The sequence below is a fragment of the Amblyomma americanum genome, chromosome 10 (assembly GCF_052857255.1).
Source record: "Amblyomma americanum isolate KBUSLIRL-KWMA chromosome 10, ASM5285725v1, whole genome shotgun sequence".
NCBI lineage: Eukaryota > Metazoa > Arthropoda > Arachnida > Ixodida > Ixodidae > Amblyomma > Amblyomma americanum.
In genome coordinates this window covers 24229296-24249949 of record NC_135506.1, presented here as the reverse complement: position 1 = coordinate 24249949, position 20654 = coordinate 24229296, and the positions used below count along the sequence as shown (strand labels likewise).

The 20654-nt window shown below is 42.3% G+C and overlaps 1 protein-coding gene across 2 annotated transcripts; it reads right to left on the bottom strand.

Moving 5' to 3' along the window:
• Nucleotides 1-296: 296 nt before the first annotated feature.
• LOC144108038 (mutS protein homolog 4-like) lies at nt 297-19877 on the bottom strand. Of its 2 annotated transcripts, XM_077641318.1 has the most exons (13): nt 19675-19877; nt 19462-19566; nt 16604-16752; nt 14970-15118; nt 12041-12231; nt 10268-10389; nt 8258-8478; nt 7123-7317; nt 5027-5146; nt 4527-4593; nt 2863-3038; nt 1423-1468; nt 297-421 (listed from the first exon to the last, which is right to left on the bottom strand). In XM_077641318.1, exons 1-12 carry the CDS (start codon nt 19791-19793, stop codon nt 1430-1432), a joined length of 1653 nt encoding a protein of 550 aa, XP_077497444.1. In that variant the 5' UTR covers nt 19794-19877; the 3' UTR covers nt 297-421; nt 1423-1429. The 2 variants fall into 2 exon arrangements, with proteins under 2 accessions (XP_077497444.1, XP_077497446.1); XM_077641320.1 differs by lacking the exons at nt 19462-19566; nt 19675-19877 and adding an exon at nt 18740-18866.
• Between the last annotated feature and the right edge of the window lie 777 nt (nt 19878-20654).

Here is a 20654-nt window from a genome sequence, read left to right as displayed (position 1 = left end):
AAGAGCTCGGTATCACTGCACAGATAACATAACAGTTGTGCACTAAATGCAAGCGGTGTGCTAGCTTTGTGCAGGTCTTCAATTTTCACCTTGCACAATCAAAACAGTTGAGAAAAAACGACCACATTTCTGCAGTGCATATTTACAGGTCATAGTCCCCCCCCCCCCCCCCCCAAAGGCTTCCTCTCAGTGGCTTTAAACCCTTGGCTCAGTAATATGCTTGAATGTTAGCATGACATTTTGCTGAAGAGAGGACTTTAGCTACCACAGAACTTACGACACCAGTGACTGCTCACCATAGTCGGACAGTGTGCAGGCCTCAGCCAAAGAATGAAGGAAGTCGATGTTAGAGATGACCTCGGCAAGCTTGTACAGGCAGCCGATGTTCAACACAATGTCATGCAGCACAGAGGTCAGGACACTGAAAAACCAGGAAAGGTAAGATTGGTTTATGGTTAATGGGGGTTTAACGTCCCAAAGCGACTCAGGCTATGAGAGACGCCGTAGTGAAGGGCTCCGGAAATTTCGACCACCTGGGGTTCTTTAACGTGCACTGACATCGCACAGTACACGGGCCTCTAGAATTTCGCCTCCATCGAAATTCGACCGCCGCGACCGGGATCGAACCCGCGTCTTTCGGGCCGGCAGCCGAGGGCCGTAACGACTCAGCCACCGCGACGGCTCAGGAAAGGTAAGAGATTTGTTAGAGAACTGCAAAATCCCAAATAAGCTATAAGATGTTTTGTAACTGCATGTGTAGGAAAATGTGATGAAAAACAGGCACAAAGAAATCCCCATACTACATTTGCAAACTGTAGTTAGACTGAAAAGTAATTAACAAGAAACCTGGAGATTTCATGAAGGGAGTCACATTTAAGAATTTTAAGGGCGCAATTATATGCAACCGATATAATAAATAAAACAATTCTAAATGCCTTAGGCATGCAGGGTTAACATTGGCATGCAGAACTACAGAGCAGCTCCACGTTGCATATCACTGCTGCATTAAAATGCAGCTATTTTACATAAGTAGGAACTAATGCTTAAAGACTGAGATATGAAGTACAGTTTACAGGGACCTGCTGGTTTGGAACAGCCCAATTACTTTTTCTTTCATTGTACTTGAAGCTTACATTTTCCAAAGATCACTCAGCCCGTACTGTTTAAAGAAACGTGCTTTCTTGAGCTGGTTCATGCTGACAAGTTAAATGCAACCCAAAGTAAGACAGAATCAGCTTGCAAAACATAGCACAGGCACCGAATATGTTCTATGTATTTCGCACTCTCCCTTTTCTTACACTATGCTCCACCTATCAAAATCATGGGACAAGACAGAGAACAAAGCAAAGTTTTCTAAGGAGGCTCAGGAGTAACTAACTTTCAGAGATGCAGTTATCATGGGTGAAGAAGCAGGTAGCATACCTCCAGCTCAGGCGGGTAATTTCATGTATGGCTTCTCTGGCTCGATCTATAAATCAAGATAAAAAGATTCCAAAAGTGAACAAAAATTAAAAAATATAATTCTGTGCACTTCGCAGAAAACATCAGTGACATTTTTACCATTCATCTTGATCTTGGTCCAACGAGAACAGGGCAGCACGTAGATGGAAAAAAAAAAAGATGCAAGCGTTTAATAGCCAAGAGTGAGTTGCCAAGACAGTGAAAGGCACTGACTGCATGCAAGTCTCATCAATTTCCTCTTGTTGATAAGTGCCCTGGTATGTGACTGCATCCTCAACAGAACAAAACTGAGCAGCACTTGCACAGCTAACAAGAGGCGGGTGGAGGTATGGAATCACATTTCGCTGCAGCGAAGAGAGAAAAATTGATTATTTCATGCAAGGACACTACTCTACCTAGTAGGAAACATATAACAGGCGTCAAGTACAATTTTACCGCCTTGTAATAACGAGGTAGCTCTTACCAACGTGACTTTTGTGCTTCACTCACATGTAGCAATGTGCACGCGCTACATCATTTTCTCCCTTCACTTCAATCATCATCACCATCAGCCCAGCTATGTCCACTGCAGGTGACAAAGGCCTTTGGCACTTATCGCCACTTAACCCTACCCTGCATTACCATTCTATCTCTAATTCTAATTTTGTGTGTCCACCTTACTCTCTGCTGCCACCCGGTGCGGTACATTTGCCTTCCCTTGTAATGCACTGCCTTACCCTAAGGAAGAATCAGTCTATCGGTTCTCTGCATCATATGTCTTCCTTGCCCATTTCCATTTCCTCTTCTTGACTTCAGATCAATTAACTTGCAATTGCTGCCTAATCAACAGTGCTTTCTTTTGGCCTCTTAACACTGCCCCTTGTTTGTTCCCCAACTCGCTGCAGTGTCTACAACTTAAATTCAAGGCTTTTCATCACTCCTGAGTCATAATAAACTTGGCGACTGATTCTCTTGGCAATGAAAGGAAGGCTACAGGGGCGAAGCATCCATGACTGTGTCCTTCCACCGAATGGTTCGACCACACGAGAGCGTGCCTGGCAGATGGAGCGTTGCTCTCTTCATTCTGTTGGTGGTCTAGCCGGTGCCATCTACGGAAGCTTCTTGTAACAAGATTGTCTAGCAAATGAGTTGTAATTAAAGACGTGTTCTTTCCTTCATTTTCTAATGCTGAAAGTTGGCAGCTCTCTCAGAAATGTGTCTTAAGTAATTAATAGTGATAAAATACTGTTTTAAGAAAAAAATGAATAACTGCAACTGGGGACTACATTCCACATGCATAGGAAGAAAGGGCGTGTTTCAGCTTTGTAGCTTCCACTCCATTGCCAGGAAAAGTTGTTGCGGAGTAACGGAAAAGTTCGAACTTGCCCCTGACTGACAACATGCCATCATTCAGCAGCTCACCAGACCGTCAGTGGTGAATGAAATGGTCGTCTTGGTGAGCGACACCTTGATGAACTTGTCAGGCAGGTCAGGAGCTTTGCCTGTGTAGTTCATTTGAATGTAGAAGCCCCGCAGCTGGGAGTAAGCCACTCTGAGTGGAAGTGCATGCTCCTGGGCCAGGTCCTTCTCAACCATCTCTGCACAGAAGTGTTGCGAGGCACCCGTTAATAACCCCACAGCTGGAAGGAAACTGAGCAAAGGCTCTTACATATAAGAAAAAAGAAGGAAAAGCGTACGCATTTTTTAGCAGTGAAAGATACGTTTTTGAATGTCAAAGGGACACTGCGGACAACTCCATCCAGTTTTTGTTCTTGGTACAAAACAAGTCAACTTTTTTTTCACGTCGATTTAGCAGCAAAAAAAGACATTTATTACAGAAAAAATTGCATTTATAAAATAACCTTGTTTTTCTCTTGCCACTTGATTCAAACTTGTGACATCAATAATGAAAACTAAAAGAAATAATGGTGACCATTTCGATGCAAACATTATATTGTGGCTTAGCCTCAGAGACTTTTGCGATCCCTGCAGTCTGCTTGTGAAAACGGCCGCTCATGATAACATCTATATTCCAGTTCTTTGTACTTTAATACCTAATGAAAGCTTCGTTTCCAGTGAAAGTAGGCACTTTAACACTTGAACGTGGCGATCTGTCGATACAGGCCAGCCTCTGTTTGTCTTCAGCATTTCCCTTCAAGTGAAAGCTTTGTAACGCTCCCAATTTATTTTTTGTAAAATATTAACAAATCACTTTCTTGCAAGGTACGCAAGAACTGAGTATTGTGCAAGTAAATGAGCATACTAATGGGATGGATCTTCATGAAAGCATTCAGATGACCAAGAAATGGAAGACTAAGATGCGTGAGCCTGTGTAAGTGGCGTTTCCTCATTGCCAAAGCCGTGCCAAGTTAAAACTTAAATTACACACTCACTTCTACAGATTCAGTAATAGTCTTCTAGCTGTTTCCTTGGTCTGCTTAGAAATGCGATTTGAATGCAGTCAACCACAATACACGGAACTAGTACCACATTTACTTGCATAACAGGCACACTGTTTTCACAACAATTTAAAGAAAATTTTGGAGGTCTGTGTGCATTTTCCAAATGCATCAATTATGAGAGTAAATATGACATTAACTGCTTTGTTCACAGATTTTAAAAGCAAAGAGAACCGTAGACTGCCATGGTATTTGAATAAGTGGCCAGTGAGATGGATGAAATTTGTGAATACACATGTCGTACAAGCCTATGGCAGGAAATAATCTTTTTAGCCTCCAGGAGTGCCACTGGCTTCTGAAAAGGTACCAAGAACTCTGTGTGTCTTGACTTCCAACCCCTATGCCTAACATGAAAGCAAAAAAAAAAAAAAAGCCTGCAGAAACACAGCCCGTCAATGCCCAAAATGAATTATTAGTGGATCGCTGTATAGTAAAAAAGTATACTAGTAGTAACTTTAGTGCTATTAGTTCCATGCTGAGGCAAAGGAAAGGTGGGGTTTGAGGCAGACACATACTATATGTGCTCGAGAAACTGAAATAGCTCTCCCAGAAGCCAAGGGTTTCACGGAATTGAGTTCACGAACCTCTGGCCCACAGGTTCCCTATGAGAGCACAATGCAATCTCACCGTGAATATCATCTTGCACTTCTGAGTAGGTCCTTCGCGCAATGTCAAGGAGGCCGTTGACTTCAGGCTGAGCAATAGAAAAAAGATGCAGCACTGGCGAATCCAATACCCTCTTAATAGTACCACTGAATGCATAGAGAATTGCATATACGTATTGCTCACTATTTTATTTACAGCGCTGGTATTCAAAACTCTTCCGAGTTCAGGAAAAACATGCCAGGCATTTTCCGTGAAAATGTTTGAGATTCCAAACACGAACAAAATGTTTAATGTTATTCAATTTATAAGCAACGTTGCATGCAACGAAGGATATAAATCCAACATACTATTTGTGCTCCTGCCCACTGTCATTATTATTATTTTGCCATTGTTCCTTTGCTAAAGTATAATGACGTTACCAAATTTGAGCATGAAGTGCAAACGAAACTTTGTTGGGGTAGGAATTACGCTGGGGTGAGTTGTTAAAACATACTGCGAATGAAAGCACATGCTGGACTAACCTTTATGCTGAAGCACAGTTGCAAGACTCGGTTCCATGTGCCCTTCTGGTAGGCGACATCATCCCTTATAACCGTACAGATGCGTTCATGCATCTGGCCGTACCGGACATCAGTGATGTGCTAAGTTGAAAGAAGGATAAAGGAAAGGAAATACTATATCAGTTCTCATTTTTAGCTGTCAAAATTCCCCACACTGTCTTGAGTGCAAAGTGCAGGACACCTAACTGGATGAAACTGCTCAATTTCACGAAACTGGCATCAATGAGACATTGCATGCTCTCTGGCATGTGAAATAATGGGATGTAGAAGGTTTGTGCTGCCACATGTGAATTAGTGTCGGCAACTGAGCAATCCGTAGTCGTCTCAGGCCTGCTGGCCTACAGGAGCTGTGCTTCGCATACCTAATGTAAATGTCACATAGTAATGTGAATGACATCACACATGACTTTTTGGTTAACAGAAGCCAAGCTTGAAACCTAGTAGCATAAATTCTGTAATAATAAATCCTGAAGGGCTTGCTGTACCTACAATGCAATGCTGTACTCTCACTGCAGAGGGTTAGATCATAGAAGTTTGGATTGAAGCGGAGTAAACAGCTAGTTTAAAATTTAAAGGGTAAAAAATACATGTGCAAGCAATCCATTCATAACCAGTCTAATACATGCACTCGAGCACTGAATATCTGTTTACTTATTAGTACAAAATGCAAGTAGCTTAACACAGAAGGCTACTTAGAGACATGTGAGAGCAAATATGAGATGTGCAAAAAGTGGCACTAAAATTCAGGCTGTTAAACACAGTTACAAAACATGCTGGCAAAATAAGCAGATATTTCATTCGTAACACAAGAACAGATAGCCACACGCAAAATACTATAAACCTGCTCATTAAAATCTGTCCAAATTTTGCCAAATTCTACCTCTGTCTAGCTTCGACAAGTCAGAGAAGAAGGTATTTAGAGAATATTTATTTAGTACCAGCAAGTTCAAATCTCTGTGCTATGTTATGTTTGGTAACAACCAGCACCATGCTGGTTTAAATGCTCGTATAGCGAACTCTCAATAATTCAGACTTGGAATGGAATAAAAAAATTTGTTTGGTTTATGTGGAGTTTGAAGTAGAAAAATCATTCTTAGTACACTTGATGCTGGCAACATCAATGAAGCTGAAGTTCTAATGAAGCAAGTTGGAATTAATGACCATTTCCTGTACAATCCATTGCCATTGAATTCACAGTGGAGCCAATATTAGGGAGTCCTACATGCTGCCTCCAGTAATAGTTTAAAGCAGTTTGAAACAGACTATTGCCAATATAAAAAATAAAAAGGGACCAAAATTTTGCTTAAACTATGTGAGTTTAAAATTGAGAGGAACCTTTCTAATGCACTGGAAAATGATGGGACCAATACGTTCATTTTAATAACCGAGGAGTCCACTGAGGACACTGAGGAGTCAGGACAATTGACTCTCAAAATTTCGTCCTTAGCGAAAATTGCACTTTATGGCTCTTTGTGGTCACTTTAAAGTTTGCACAGCAGTAAAAGACACATTTATTGTGGAAAAAATTGCATTTATGAATTTGCCCACTGCTTGAACCACTGAAAAAGACTCCGTGTCACTCTAATAGCAGTGCAGCCTATCCTCAGGGATCTGTATGAAAAACTGTCTTAATACACCATGGTTTGCTTGTGAAAAGGGCCACTGATGGTGACACCTGCACGTATTTCATTTTGTAGTGTATTGTGCCATTCAGAGAGAGCACCGCACACTCGGCGGAGACAATTCTAAACAGGCAAACTGAAAACCAAGAGCCAGGTGGCCAGGTTGAGATGAAAACAACAGACACAGGTGCGAAGCGACCGCAGTCTGTACTGAAAGATGTACCACACTAGAATAAACCAGTTGAATTTAATAAGACTGTCATCCTTTCGGATTAATGCAAAAGACACCGCACATTTTGTGACCTTTCTGTTTTCAGTGAAAGCAGATTCTTTGTGATTAGAACATGCAATATATCGACACAGGCCAACTGTAATTTGTCCTTAGTGTCCCTCTAACACTACTTGAAACTCAGACTACTGCTTCCGAGTGCTCACCGCAGCGTATGTGCCCAGCAGGGTTCCCTGGCACTTGTCGAGCACTATGCGCAGCGGCTCGACGTGCTCGAGGATGTGCTTGATGCAGACGCAGTTGTGCACGGCCGCCTCCATGGTCCGCAGGGTCTCCACCCGTGGCACCTGTACCAGGCCTGCCAGCAAGGACTCCATGTCTGCAAACTTGACCAGCAGAAACTGCACCGCCAAGCAAAGTATGTGGGACAGGTGCCACACTGGGACCAGTTTCGCAACAACCGGCACCGTGTTTTTCATTTGAATGACAACTGTTGTGCTGTGAACACAACAGGTGTACAGGTGTGACAAGTGCAAACCAGTGTAAATGGTTCAAGCACCTGTTGTCCAAGTGACGTACCTGAATAACTGGTGTAAATGCTTCAGCTACCTAAAAGCTCAGACTAGGGGGTGCCAAACTTGTACAACAGGTGTAGAGGCCGGCTGACAGGGGAAAACAAGTGTATACGCTTCAGCTACCTAAACACTCAAACACATGCAGTACATGTCTCTGCCTGTAAACCTGTACAGCTGGCATACCTGCGCACGTGTATTATGGAATGTTTCAGCCACCTAAACGCGCCCTCAAACATAAGTTCTTTGGGTGCAAAGAGGCTTAAAATACTTTTGATGCCAAAACTCACAGGCACATTACCACTCAAATTTTTTGCGGAGGCAGTCTCTTGTGCTGAATTATAATCAATGTCAACTTTGTTAGGCTTCTCATTGCTTTGCAAAGAATAAACAAAATTATAATGCCCGTGGTTAGGCCAGGCTAAAACTAAAGAAATTTACAGCTCTATGACAAATGAACCATCTGTGGCTGAGATAATGAATGCTCACTGCACTTTCTCATCGCTGTCTCACTTTTTCTTCTTGATTTTCTTATTGATGGAATAATATCACCTCAGTTCTTCTCTTCCAGCAAAACGCATTACTGGCTAAAACTTTCCGATAATGGTGGCATGCCTTTGGTTTTTGTCTGCTCATGACAAGTGTGACAGCATGCAGTGGAACCTAAGGACAGGTAATGACTTGTGGCCGGTTTTACTAGCAGTTATAGGTTATGCTACTTCTGCACTGCACATTGTATCCCCCCTCCTGCCTCAAAGTCGCTGTGCACCTGAAAGCTGTAGAAGAACTCCTCGCTGTCCAGGATCTGTTGCACGGCCTTCTGTCGCTGCACGATGGTGGCCAGCTCGCGGGGAGGCTGCAGTATGTTCACTCGAAGCAGCCTTGAGCCACCGGGCGTCTTGGCATTGTTCAGCACGCCAAACAGCGACACCGAGCTTCGTGGAGCCAAAGTGTTGGTGAGCAGCTCGAGGTCGTGCATCGTGGTCGAATCTATGGGGCCAAGTGATTTTGAAGATTGAGGAGCTTGCAGGCGCATTATCGTTGATACATTTACTCAATGCACATGATGAACACATGCACATGATGCACAAGATGAAGTGCGGACGAGTTGTTTGTTCCCATGGCAGTGGTAAAAAAAAAGCTGCAGACTTCGCTGAGCCCCAATGGAAGGTATTTTTATGAGGACTTCGGCAATTCTATGTCTTTCTAATACAAGCATACACTTTACTACGAAAGTGACAGCAAGAATGGAGCTAATATAGCTTTGCTTTTAAACCCTGCTTTAACTGCTGGCTTGAATCTGCTATATTATCTATACAGAAAGTGTTATACACGGATACAACTTAAGTCTGCAGTGAAACTCTGCCTGCATTTGGGACCACCCGGCGAAACTCTTCCACACACAAAAAAAAATCCATTGTTAAAACTTTTCTTGTCATCTAACAAGAAGCTAATAACAAGAAGAAAAAATTATAAGCTCCAGAATTCTTATACCTGGCTTGTTTAATAATGTAAAACATAAAAAAGCTGATTTTGTTTACTGTTGCGACTGGCTAGCAGAGTAATGCCTCGGACCTTGACCCAGCGTTAACAGCTGCTATATTTTTAAGTTGTGTTCTAATATAGTATGTCAATCTTGAAGATTTTTTTGTCACACAAGAATGACAGGCACACTTATTATGGACTGTACCTGTAATCATAATTTTTTTTCTTTTGATCCTGTAGCACGCAATGGTATTTATTTCACACTCAATGTTCATTACGAATTGTTTTATTATGCTTATATGATCTGTTCAATGATATCAACTGAGTAAGCTTTCAATTAGAGCAATGATTATGTGCATTTATTTTGATGTATAAATGCTGTCGAGATTAACTATATCTGTATGTGCAAACATGTTTTTAACCACTTTATGCTATGTAAATGGGGGCTTGAACCATGCCAAGTGATTTGTTTCTAACTTTTATTTGAGCCCTTGCAACCTTGATGGCTCGATGGAAATAAATTTGTTGTAAATTTTGTTTCTTTGTGCAGCAGGTATATGTCAAACACAACATAACACAACACAACACACACTGTAACACATACGGGCATTCACCAATGTTTGAAAGGGGACCAGCTTGTATCAAAATAATGTGGAAAGACAACTCACAAGGTCATTACAGCTCTTCACTACAGTAAAAAGTATGGTGTGTAGAAGGAGGCGACGGGGCATGAGAGTTGCATATAAGTTGTCAGATCACAAGTTCAGTTTCCACAAACGCCAATTTAGCCAAGCTGTATGACTGTTTTTTACCTACAGCTTCAGCAATGACTATTCTTCAGTGACTTTGGAGCAACAACACTGTGACTTCAAGGTTCAGCTGAGAATCAGCACTTGCGCTGTGTTGCTTCTGAGCTCCTAACCCTGTTATACATAACACCTCGCCTACGCCACAGTTGCAAGTTCTTCATTTCTTACGTAATACAGATCCCAACTCACGACTGCGACATGTCACACTGGCACTGTGGTTGTGCATTATTCACGCCTCTATTCTGTGTACATCATTGCCCGTCATAACCCTCTTTCTTCATCTCTCCCTCTCCCCAGCGATAGTACCAGGCTAGAGAATTATAGCTCAGGCTAATCTCCCCGTACTTCTTTACAAACAGGGCCCCCTTCTCTCCATCTCTTGTCTGCTGGGCCTTCATTGTCAAAGGCATGATGTACCAATGCCTCCCTGTTAACACCTCTTGTAATAAAGACCGCTCCGGTTGAAGAAGATGCAACGAACTCACCAATTCGAGCCACACCTTCCCCGGAGCTGAAGATGACCTTGATGGAATGGGCTGTGCAGGCAACATTTTGCATCATCTCCACATAGTGGATCAATGCAGCCGTGGCAGAGAGCGCGTAGTACCTGTGTAATTCGAGGAAGCAGAAAATCAGGCAGAGGTACTGAAGCAGATAGATATGTGCACCTGAGAGCTCAACGAGTGTGAGTAAAGCATATACACAACATGACAACTTATCGCCAGTATTGCGAATGTTTAGTACACATCAACTAAACGAAGCAGAATCCGATACCATAACGTTACCCCTCTAAGGCACTTTGTAAACAATTGTGTACACTGCAGACTGGCAGCTTTTTTCTCCAGTGTGCGTTACCAAGCACTGATTTCATTGTTTCGGAAGAATTTAACATCCGTCGTTTTTCAAATGGGGTGCTTTTTTATGCCAACTAGTGAATGCAGCAAATAATGTTTCTCAAAAACAGTGTGTGTGGGAGCATGTCCCCCCCCCCCCCCATTTTCTTGCAGACAGGATCTGCAACCAGTGCTAATTAAATTTTTTTCTAAATTTCAAAGGTCAAGCGCATCTTCGAGAAAGAAAATGATTACACAATGCCTCGGACATTTATTCCACAAATCCCAGTATTTTAATATTCCAGTTTCCAACCGTTTTGACAGTTTGTAAATAATTTTGTATATGCATGTAAAAAATTAACCATTGGTGTGTTCTACTGGAGATGCATGCATTCGCTTTCTTGAGGACTGGGTATACTATTTAGGTACGTAAATATTTGTTTAGCATCAAAATGATAAATGGCACCTCCGTACAACTTTTGTTTTCAGTAAAAATGGATTTTATGGCTCTTGTCCAGCAGCAAAACATGAACTTAATGCTGAGAAAAGTGAATTTAAAACTTTTTCCACCACTTGACTAAACTCATGATATCATGTCAGGACAGAGAAGGACCACATGATCCCTATTTGGAAGTGAGTAGTGATACAGTCTAGCCTCGTGGGTTCGTGTGAAAACACAAAGCTGTTTCGATAAATCCCAGTTTGCTTGTGAAGACAGCTAATAGTGGCGATACTTGCATTTAATTTTTCAACCTTTCCAAGCTTATAAAAGCTCTGTTTTCTGTGAAAGTAGTGTTTTTTATTATTAGAAACACTAATCAACCAATAAAGGCAAAATTCAATTTCTCCTCAATGTGCCTTTAATGAGACTGCAGCCCTTCATGTTGCCTTACTGATTCAAATTAAACCCCGCGAACACAATGAAGTTCAAATTACTGAGAATGTTGCTCTAGCAGTATGTTTATACACATGTACTCCTCATTCAAACATGGTGGCAAAAAGGAAATGTTGAAACTGTCGTGGTCAAATTTAATGAGACTGCTGGTAGAATACAGATTAACTGTCGTCATCTACCAAGTTATGTTAGCACAGACGTCATGAGAAAAATACAATGTATGCATAATTTTTCGCTTTCACAAAAGAGTGATAGAGCTTTTCAGGAATTGAAGAGAAGGAAAATTAAGGCAGCACAGTGTATGAACCATGAACATCAGTAAAACCAGAAACAAAAAAAGGTTACCATATTCTAACTGTATCTATACTTCACATGAATCGCACTTTGACCGCACATCATGCCATCAGATTTTGCTAACATGCACTAAAAATACCTAAGTAGGTATTTTGTATCACGGAAACAAAAACAAATGTCACCATTAACATATCGGTGAGATGATTCACAGTTAGATACTACACAAAGGCACTCACTTGTTAACGACTTCTGTCTCAACCGAACTGTACTCCGGCACACACAGCTTCCTAACATACTGGATGCCAAGATTTTCGTTGAAGAACTTTCGAGCCAGGCTGGTGATGGTGGCTGTTGGCATTTCCTGCTTCAGCTGGCTCACAAGCTGGGGCATCAGGTTGCCTTCCAGCACCGTCTTGGGCAAGAGAATCTGAAAGTGGGCAAAGAACAATTTCCGTTACAAAGGCACAACTCCAGAACTTTCAAACAAAAGCGATAAGAGGAAAAGGTTGTTAAGGTCATATAATGAGCTCTACCTTTTAATGAATACTGTTCGCAAACCAATATAGTAGCAACCGAAATCACAGAGCACAATTTGTTAGTCAATATGGCACTTTTTAATCAACGTGTTAGCCTACAAAGATCTCTCGTTCTGAAATCTGTACAATCTAGACTCATCTGCCAGCCGACTTAACACTGGACTCAGGTTGAACAATTTGTCTGTTAGTTTGTTTCCTACTAACAGGACTGTTCCCGGTCACTTCCAACACAATTGCGTTTCAAGCTAGTTCAGAGTTGAATGGGACCAGTCTCTTTCCTAAAGCTCTGTAACTTCTACCAACTGCTTTGGTTTGGTTTATAGGGCCGTAACGTCCCAAAGCAACTGGGTTATGAGGGACGCCATAGTGAAGGGCTCTGGAAATTTCAACCACCTGGGGTTCCTTTAACGTGCACTGACATCGCACACTACACGGGCCTCTAGCATGCCGCCTGCACCAAAATGCAACCGCCGTGGCCGGAATCGAACCCATGTCTTTCAGGTCAGCAGCCAAGCGCCATAACCACTGAACCACCGCGGCGGTCCCAACTGCCTTCCACTTAGCATTCAAATGGAACTGTAGTCAATGTAGTTTAGTCCTCATTGGAGACCGGTAGACTTTGGAGGCAATTATCTGATTGTGGTTAACATGAGATGACAGGCCTAAAAGAAGAGAACAAGACAGATGTATTCAGAAAGATATGAGAATACAAATTTCAAAACACACATGAATCAAAGCCCACAGTCTCTTCCAAAAGTTCACTGGCCATTAGCTTTGATCTGTGGTGTGGTCTGTTAGCTTTCTCAGCACTGTGATAAGAATGCCAGAGATAGTTCGCACTGCACAACCCGGCAGCTGCACCATGAGAGCCTCTAAACTTTCACAAGGACAACATATTTCCTGACTGGGGTGCTCAACAAACATCCGAACAGTGCATTAACTAATGCCACAGGTACCATGTCCTAGCTGAAAATTGCAACTGCTTTAGGGTATCAAAACATCTTGCCAAGAGGCAGTTCATGATAACTCAGAATAACCGGTAAATGAGTACGCCAGAATCCATTCACGTTTTTCCAGTGCAAAAATATGAGGACAAACGACCGTGGGGATGACACATATGCTGTCTTTCAACTGAAGGCTTGTGAAAAAAAACAAAACAAGGTTAAGTATATGTGGAAAAAAATTAAAGGTGCATTTAAGTCTACGTACGTGCGGAAATGCAAAAGCATTCGAGTTTCGTTGCCTCCACTGTTATTCAGTAATGTAGTTAATCATTGGTGGTAACTATTTAAATAGTCAATTAATTAGACACCTAAATTAAGTAGTTAACCCCAGTCAATTTTGATACAGTAATCAACAATCAGTCATTAATTATTTTAATTAATTAGTTTATTATTTGCTCAGTTGGTTTGTTAGATTACTCAATCAATTTTTATTCATTATTAATCACTTAATTTCATTAATACTTCAAGCATTGTTCAATTCTAGAGGAATTACTAGAAATTCTTAAATTACTCAGAGTAGTTAGCAAAATTATTTGCCTTACTATTTAATTAATTACTTTAATAATGTAATACAGTCAAATACAGTCACTTAAACTTTCCACTCAATCATTACTAATCATTACAAATCATAATTACCTCTTACTGGACGATCCACATTTTGATGAGTACACGCTCTGTCCACAACCCCTGGTGACATCCTGTCCACGCCACTCATGAGGCAAGAAATGCTTTCACATTAAAATGCATTTTTCTGTATGCAATTCTGATTAACCCTCCAATGAATGGGAGTGCCTGTCTTGTTCCTACTTTCCTTTGTCTTTTTATTTCATGAAAAAACACAAAATGCAGCTTATAAAGTAGCTTGAAGTGGAATTCAGCATAAGAGAGTGAGAAGGATTTGAGCATTTATTCACAATCATCAAGCATGTTTTTAAGCTTACCCCCATGGCAGTCATCATCTCATCGCAGGGTACACGCAATTTTTTTCCTCCAGCAGCATGCACAGGTGTGCGCAAAACAATACAGAGCACGCTCCAGTGTTTGAACTTTTCTCACATGTTCAGTAGAGAAAATATGTAGCTTTCTTGGGTTGTACATAAGTGTGCTGGTAGTGTTTATTAGCATATGCATTGTATTAAGTGCCCCGTAATTTTTGCCAGGTAAGGTATGAGAGGAGTTAGGGCGATGAAGCATACACTATAATACTAGAGCTGCGACTGTACCGTGTAATATGTTATCATTAGCTGTTGCGGATGCACGCTGGAACTAATGGGTTATAGTTTAGTCAGATGAGGGCTGACCCTGGTGTACTTGAGAGGCTAACGGTTTGATTCCTAACGTGACCAGAAATGCACTATTTTTCTTGTTTCGTTGCTTCATAACTGGAAACTGTGCAGAGCAAAACAATGCGCTAACGTAGAGAACCTGAAGATGCTGAGAGACTGAGGATATCTGGTAATGAATCATGTTTGGGTGAGACCGCACAAGAAGTGAGTGAGGTTCTCTAAAAAGTAACAAACTCTGTGAGAATAAGTGACCTTGGCTGTGGAGCTCCCTCGGCTTACAAGCACTTCATGCTCAACAAAAAAGAAGGCTATGCTGATCTGAGCTGTCCCACACGCTACCTCATGAGGGTCCAGCACTTGCAGCTTCATGAGTGTGTTAGTGTACATCCTGTTGTCTGGGAACTGTGCCAGGACCAACTCCGGGTTCTTGAGATCGAACGACGCCATGCCGATATCCCCCCTGGCGAGACCTCTTCCTTCGGCGATTGCTGCAAGTGTAGATGACAAGAGACAAAGTAAGGACAGGAATAAAAAACAAAATGCCTTGGTCATTACGCTCATGAAACCAGTGCCCGAAGGAACTACACTGTAGCACGCTTTTAAATACACACTGAAGGAGAGCCATTTAAGATGGATTGAGATAGTTCTTCAAATATTGCGACTAAAAAGATACAATGATGGACAGAAGAAGACCTTAAAGATGGTCAAACTAAGCCAATATCTATTGCTGGAAGAGTGGGTGAGGGAACAAACACAGGTTAATGACATCCTAATCGAAATCAAGGGCTTGGGCAGAGCATGTACTGCAAAGGCAAGATAACAGCTGGTCCTTAATGGTAACGGATTGCATTCCAAGAGAAGGCAAGCATAGCAGGGGGCGGCAAAAAGGTTAGGTGGGCGGATGAGATTATGAAGTTTGCGGGCATACAGTGGGAGCGGCTGGCAAAGAACAGGGTTAATTAGAGAGACATGGAAGAGGCCTTTGACCTGCAGTGGGTGCAGTCTGGCTGATGATGATGATGACGATCTATTGCTGGCAGAAATCAGGAAAAAACTACAAAGCTCTGCATGGTGCTAAAAACAGAAGAGAACATTAATAATGGTCAAGTCCCCAGAGATGTAATCAGTGAGGGTCTCTTGAAATTCTGATGCTGATAGGTGGGGTACGCATTATAAGAACATATGCATTTTGTTTATTATGTTAATTACTATGTAATATTTATGTTACTATTATGCTGCTATGTTATGCTTATTATGTTATGTTAGAACTTTGTCCTGAGATATAACCTGGCCTTACCAGTGATCATAGCCAATCACTCACAGTATCAGAAAAATACCCAACCATGGGCCAGTCTGAACGCATGTGAAATATAATAAGGATTTCACAGTTTCAGCAAAATTTAAAACTGCTGTCTTTCCAATGCAAGATTTTACTGCCATTTACAAAGATTACAACGACCTCATATGCTAAAGACTGCCAGATAATGAGATGATTTGTTTAACAACATATAACTCTTAAGCTTAGTTTAATAAGCTATCAGGACAGGGCAGTTTTTTAAATTAATAATGTTATCAACAAGTAATCTTGCATTCTTCGTAAGAGAATGCTATCATATTTGCCTACTCTTTGCCCGATTTTAAGCACTTCAAACAAAAAATGCCACTGTTAATAATTAATATTAATAGTTATGACAAATGTAGTAAAATATAATCGTTATTAATTGAAATTAAAATTAAGTATATGCCAAAAATTAATGAGAATTATCTAATTAAATAATAATGACGAATTAACTAGTCTTTATAATTATTTTATGTATATATTGACACTCATAGTAACCAAGTGACCCATGTGATCAATCTACAAATTATCAAATTAATTAAAATTGAATGTGAACAAAAATCAGCTCTTTGTACACTCTTCTCGGGGTGCTGCAAGTGGCCAAAGATAGCAGAAGAATGGCATAGCAGCTCACCGACAACCACTGATTTGGAAAGTACATCAGTGCTGCCTGTGCCTGGCGTTGTCCTGCGTCTCGCCCCCGATGAAGAGTTTGCAGTCCTTCCATGGTACAGTGGATTTCTCAGTGCTGGTGCAGGAGTTACCAGCCGTGCTCCAGAACCCCTGAAATGAAAGAAACCACAGGAAAAGAACGAATGACTGAATCTCTATGCACACTCTTCTGGATAAAAACAAATACTGGTCTTAGTTCACAAAGGTGAAGGGGCATTCAAAGAACAGGTCAGGTCAGTGTCAGCTGAATGCCTAAGCGATGTCAGGGGCTGCCAAAGCAAGAATGTATGCAAACGTGTTCAGGGGTTCAGTAATGATGACAGTTAAATGAATCACACGACAATTAATAGGTCTCATGGAACATCACTGTGGAAGACAGGTCACAGGACACTACAGCAATGTGATGACAGGCAATGTGATGACAGGCAATGTGATGACGTTGTTTCATGTGGATGACAACCACACGATCTCGGAGAGGGGTACTGGCTATAACAGCTGACAATGGAAAAGGAACTTTCGATTGAATTCATCCACCATGAAATCTACTGGAGGGTTAATTGCATTAGATGTTGAGTATGCAGCCCATTAGATTGTTTACAAGACACTCGGGAGGCAAAGCTACAACACATAAACTTGCAAAGCAAAACAAAGAATGTTTATGCCCGGGCAATGATCAAAGGCACTGGAAAAAGGCACTCATCAGATACAGATAATACTGGGTATAGTGTATTCACAAAACAATAGGAATTGCATAACAAATTCCCCTGACATTCAAAAATAAGCTTACAAAGTCATGACAAAAACTCAGACGCAAATTTATGGAAGGAACTAATCTCAGTAAAAAGGGAACAAAATAAGACCAAAGCTGATTTTTTGAGCAGATAGGTGTACTGATGCATGTATTATGTGCAGTCATAACATTTGTCAACGTTAATGGCATGACTGGAATTTTGATACCAACCAGAAACTACACTGGCATTTGTTACGCACACAGTAAAGTAGCAGCTATAGTGTTCAAAAACCCAAGGGTGAGAAAAACTGAGTATCTGTAATAAACAGTGCAAAACGAAACATAAACAGCAAAACAGCTGAAAATATCAAGGCAATTAATTAGCATGAATGGCCACACTGATGGCATTGGAATATGCTGGCACTTGTGAACATGGGCCTTGTGCACAAGAAAATGTGTGCAGTCTTATTTTAGTGACGAAGTCTTCACTGAAAGTAATGAACAAGTTCAAATTATTGCTTAGCGTTTCTCAAAACATCCAAATATGATATATATTAGTCCATACACAATATGAGAATTGCATTGCAACAAAATTTAACACAAAGCTTCGAAACCTGTATGGGTCACCGCAATATGGCAGCTTCTAAAAACTGTAAACTATAAGCTTTCGCAGCACAAGCAAGAATTTGTACAGCGTACGCAATAACCAGCAAGGTAGTGACCAAAGACATTTACACAATATAAGCCACAATGTTTTCTCATTTCAACGCGATAGCGTCAAGTTCTGCAGAAAATCCACCGCCACCGTCGGTATTGTGAGCAAAAAAGGGTAAAGGCGCTCCACTGCCGAGCCTGAGGACGCGGGTTCGATCCCGGCCACAGCGACCGCGTTTCGATGGAGGCGAATTGCGCAAGGCGCCCGTGTACGCGACGTCGACCGGTGCACGTTAGAAAACGCGAGGCAGTCGAAATTACTCCGGAGCCCTCCACTACGGCGTCCATATACCATGCCACGCCATACCGTCACGTCACGTGCGAGACAGGCGGAAAACGGGGCCCGTGCGATTGCTTTCCATAGCCTACTTTTCTAGCTGTGTCATGCATGTCACCGTTCGCCCCCGCAAGAGGTAACAAGCAGGCGGCGATTATAAGCAGTTAAGCAGGCAAGCGCCCATCGAGGTGGGGCTTAAGGCTGCATACGCAGCTCTAAAGTCACTGCAGCGCGAGCTGCGGAAGCCTGCGCAGTGAACCAATCCGAAAAAACCGGTCGCCATAGCGCTCGATGCCTGTGCGCGGCAAGTTCGAAGCGCTCAGTGAACCGCTGCCTGCTGACCCGCTGAAATTTAGCGGGTTGCCTCAGAACATTACGTGGTAGCCAGCAGGAGCAAAGGTGGTACGTCTGCACGTTCGCTCTGTTGCGATTCGCAACTTTACATGCATTTACAGCACGAAATAAAACTAATAGACGCAACTGAAGCTGACAAAAAAATCTGGGCACGAGCACGATCGCCACGCTAATGACCCAAACTAGACCGGCAAACGCGATCTGGCCAAAGAAGCAGAAGCATGTGCAGCGTCCTCTCGAGCTTCGCTGGTATGTTCTACTCCTACTTGTCCATTGCGACATTCTGTAGCAATCTCGGAGGCCACGCTTCTACCATTAGGGCTCCGAGATAAGCACGACGATTTCGAGGGAGTGAGACATTGCAGCCATGGAGGAAAAAAAACTTTCCTTCCTCCATGATTGCAGCCAATTTTTCTTCGAACCGCGGTGAATTGACTCATAGTGTGTATAATGACATTGTAAGGTGGGTGTTTCACCTGATTAAGCCTCTTTGTAAATCAGTTCGCCTCTGCTTCTTAATCCACGAGAATTTACTGCGACTGTGCAGACTATGCGGCGTAAACAAAAGCTGCTGCAAATTTCTTCCACAAAGTGTCACTTTATACCACCGTGGAATCGCTGACGTTGGCGTTGCCATCTTTCCTGGGAAAGCCAGTTTCCAGCGTAAGCTAGGCTGCTCTGCACGAACTGAAATTCGCTAGACAGGAACTAAACAGCTGCGACATGAAAGGCGTTGAGCTCTCACCCGCTACCGCTGCTGGCGTCGAATATCGCGTTGAAGTTCAGGGACGATGACGAAGTCGTATACGTAGGATTCGATCTCCTTGTTGTCGCAAACCTTTCTCGAGCTCTGTGGGGGTGGGGGGTGAACCATGTTAGAACAAGGTAAAACGAGTTTATGCGAATTGCGCGCAGGATCCAACTGCGCATAAAAGGCGCTGATGTCCGGAACTCTCACCCACTGCCGCTGCTGGTGTTGAATATTGCGTTGAAGTTCAGGGGCGATGAAGAAGTCGCAGGATTCGACCTCCTAGTTGTCGCAGACCTTTCTGGAGCTCTGGGGGTTTTAAAAGCCATGTTAAATCAACGTAAAACGAGATTATCTTCTTTACAATCCGACGTCTGTGAGCAGCACGAAGTGATGCAAACAGGTGCACGAAGTGTCTTCTGCTACACTACCAGTGAGGGAGCAGGCGAGTGCGAAATAAATCTTTCAGTACATGTTGTGAGGAGTGGTGTTTGTACACAATTAACTAGTTTTAAATAATTTATTGTTTTTCGTTGTCGTCTTGCACTGAAGACTTGAAATTTAAATTGTGAGCCAACTTTTGAGCGCCTTGAACGCGCGCGCCGCCACGCGGCACAAACAGAAGCAAGCGGGGTGTCCTCATTGCCTCCCTTGATTTATATTTCAAGCAATCTTTTGATATGCGAGTAACAGTGCCAGTGAAGAAATCAAAACTTGTCGCCATAGTTACAAGTTCTAGTAGACGGATAAAAAATTAACACTAAGGTTAATTAACAGTTTCAGTTTTTTTTTTTTTTCGAAGAAGGAACCGACGTTTTGCCCTTCATACTGGTGCGAAACACTATGGGAGAAACTGATACGTTCTTTCACGGCACCGTATATGTGTTTCCTCAAAATGGGCTGTCGAACTTGAAAGCGTCTCAGCCCTCTGGGGTGGCCTCGAATACTGGCTCCGCCGAGTTCTCTGACTCTGTGACGTGTGTTTTGCCTCGCTTATCGCGTCGGCGACGCTTTACGCCCTGCCTACAATAAGCAGAGTTTTCAATCTAAGTTAAGCTCACTCGGTCAACGAACCTTTCACAGCTGGCCGATAATTAATTTTGCGTGTTCAGACGTGAAAAACACCGACAAAGCAAACGTGCTTAGAACGACAAGCGTCGACACGAACGGTGAGCGATGCACTTGAAAGA

Coding starts and splice junctions, on each gene's coding strand:
- LOC144108038 (XM_077641318.1), bottom strand. CDS start 19,793: ATGGCTTTTAAAACCCCCAGAGCTCCAGAAAGGTCTGCGACAACTAGG. Junction 10,390..12,040: donor GAGACAGAAGTCGTTAACAA/GTGAGTGCCTTT, acceptor CGAATTACACAG/GTACTACGCGCTCTCTGCCA. Junction 1,469..2,862: donor CATTCACCACTGACGGTCTG/GTGAGCTGCTGA, acceptor CTTGATTTATAG/ATCGAGCCAGAGAAGCCATA.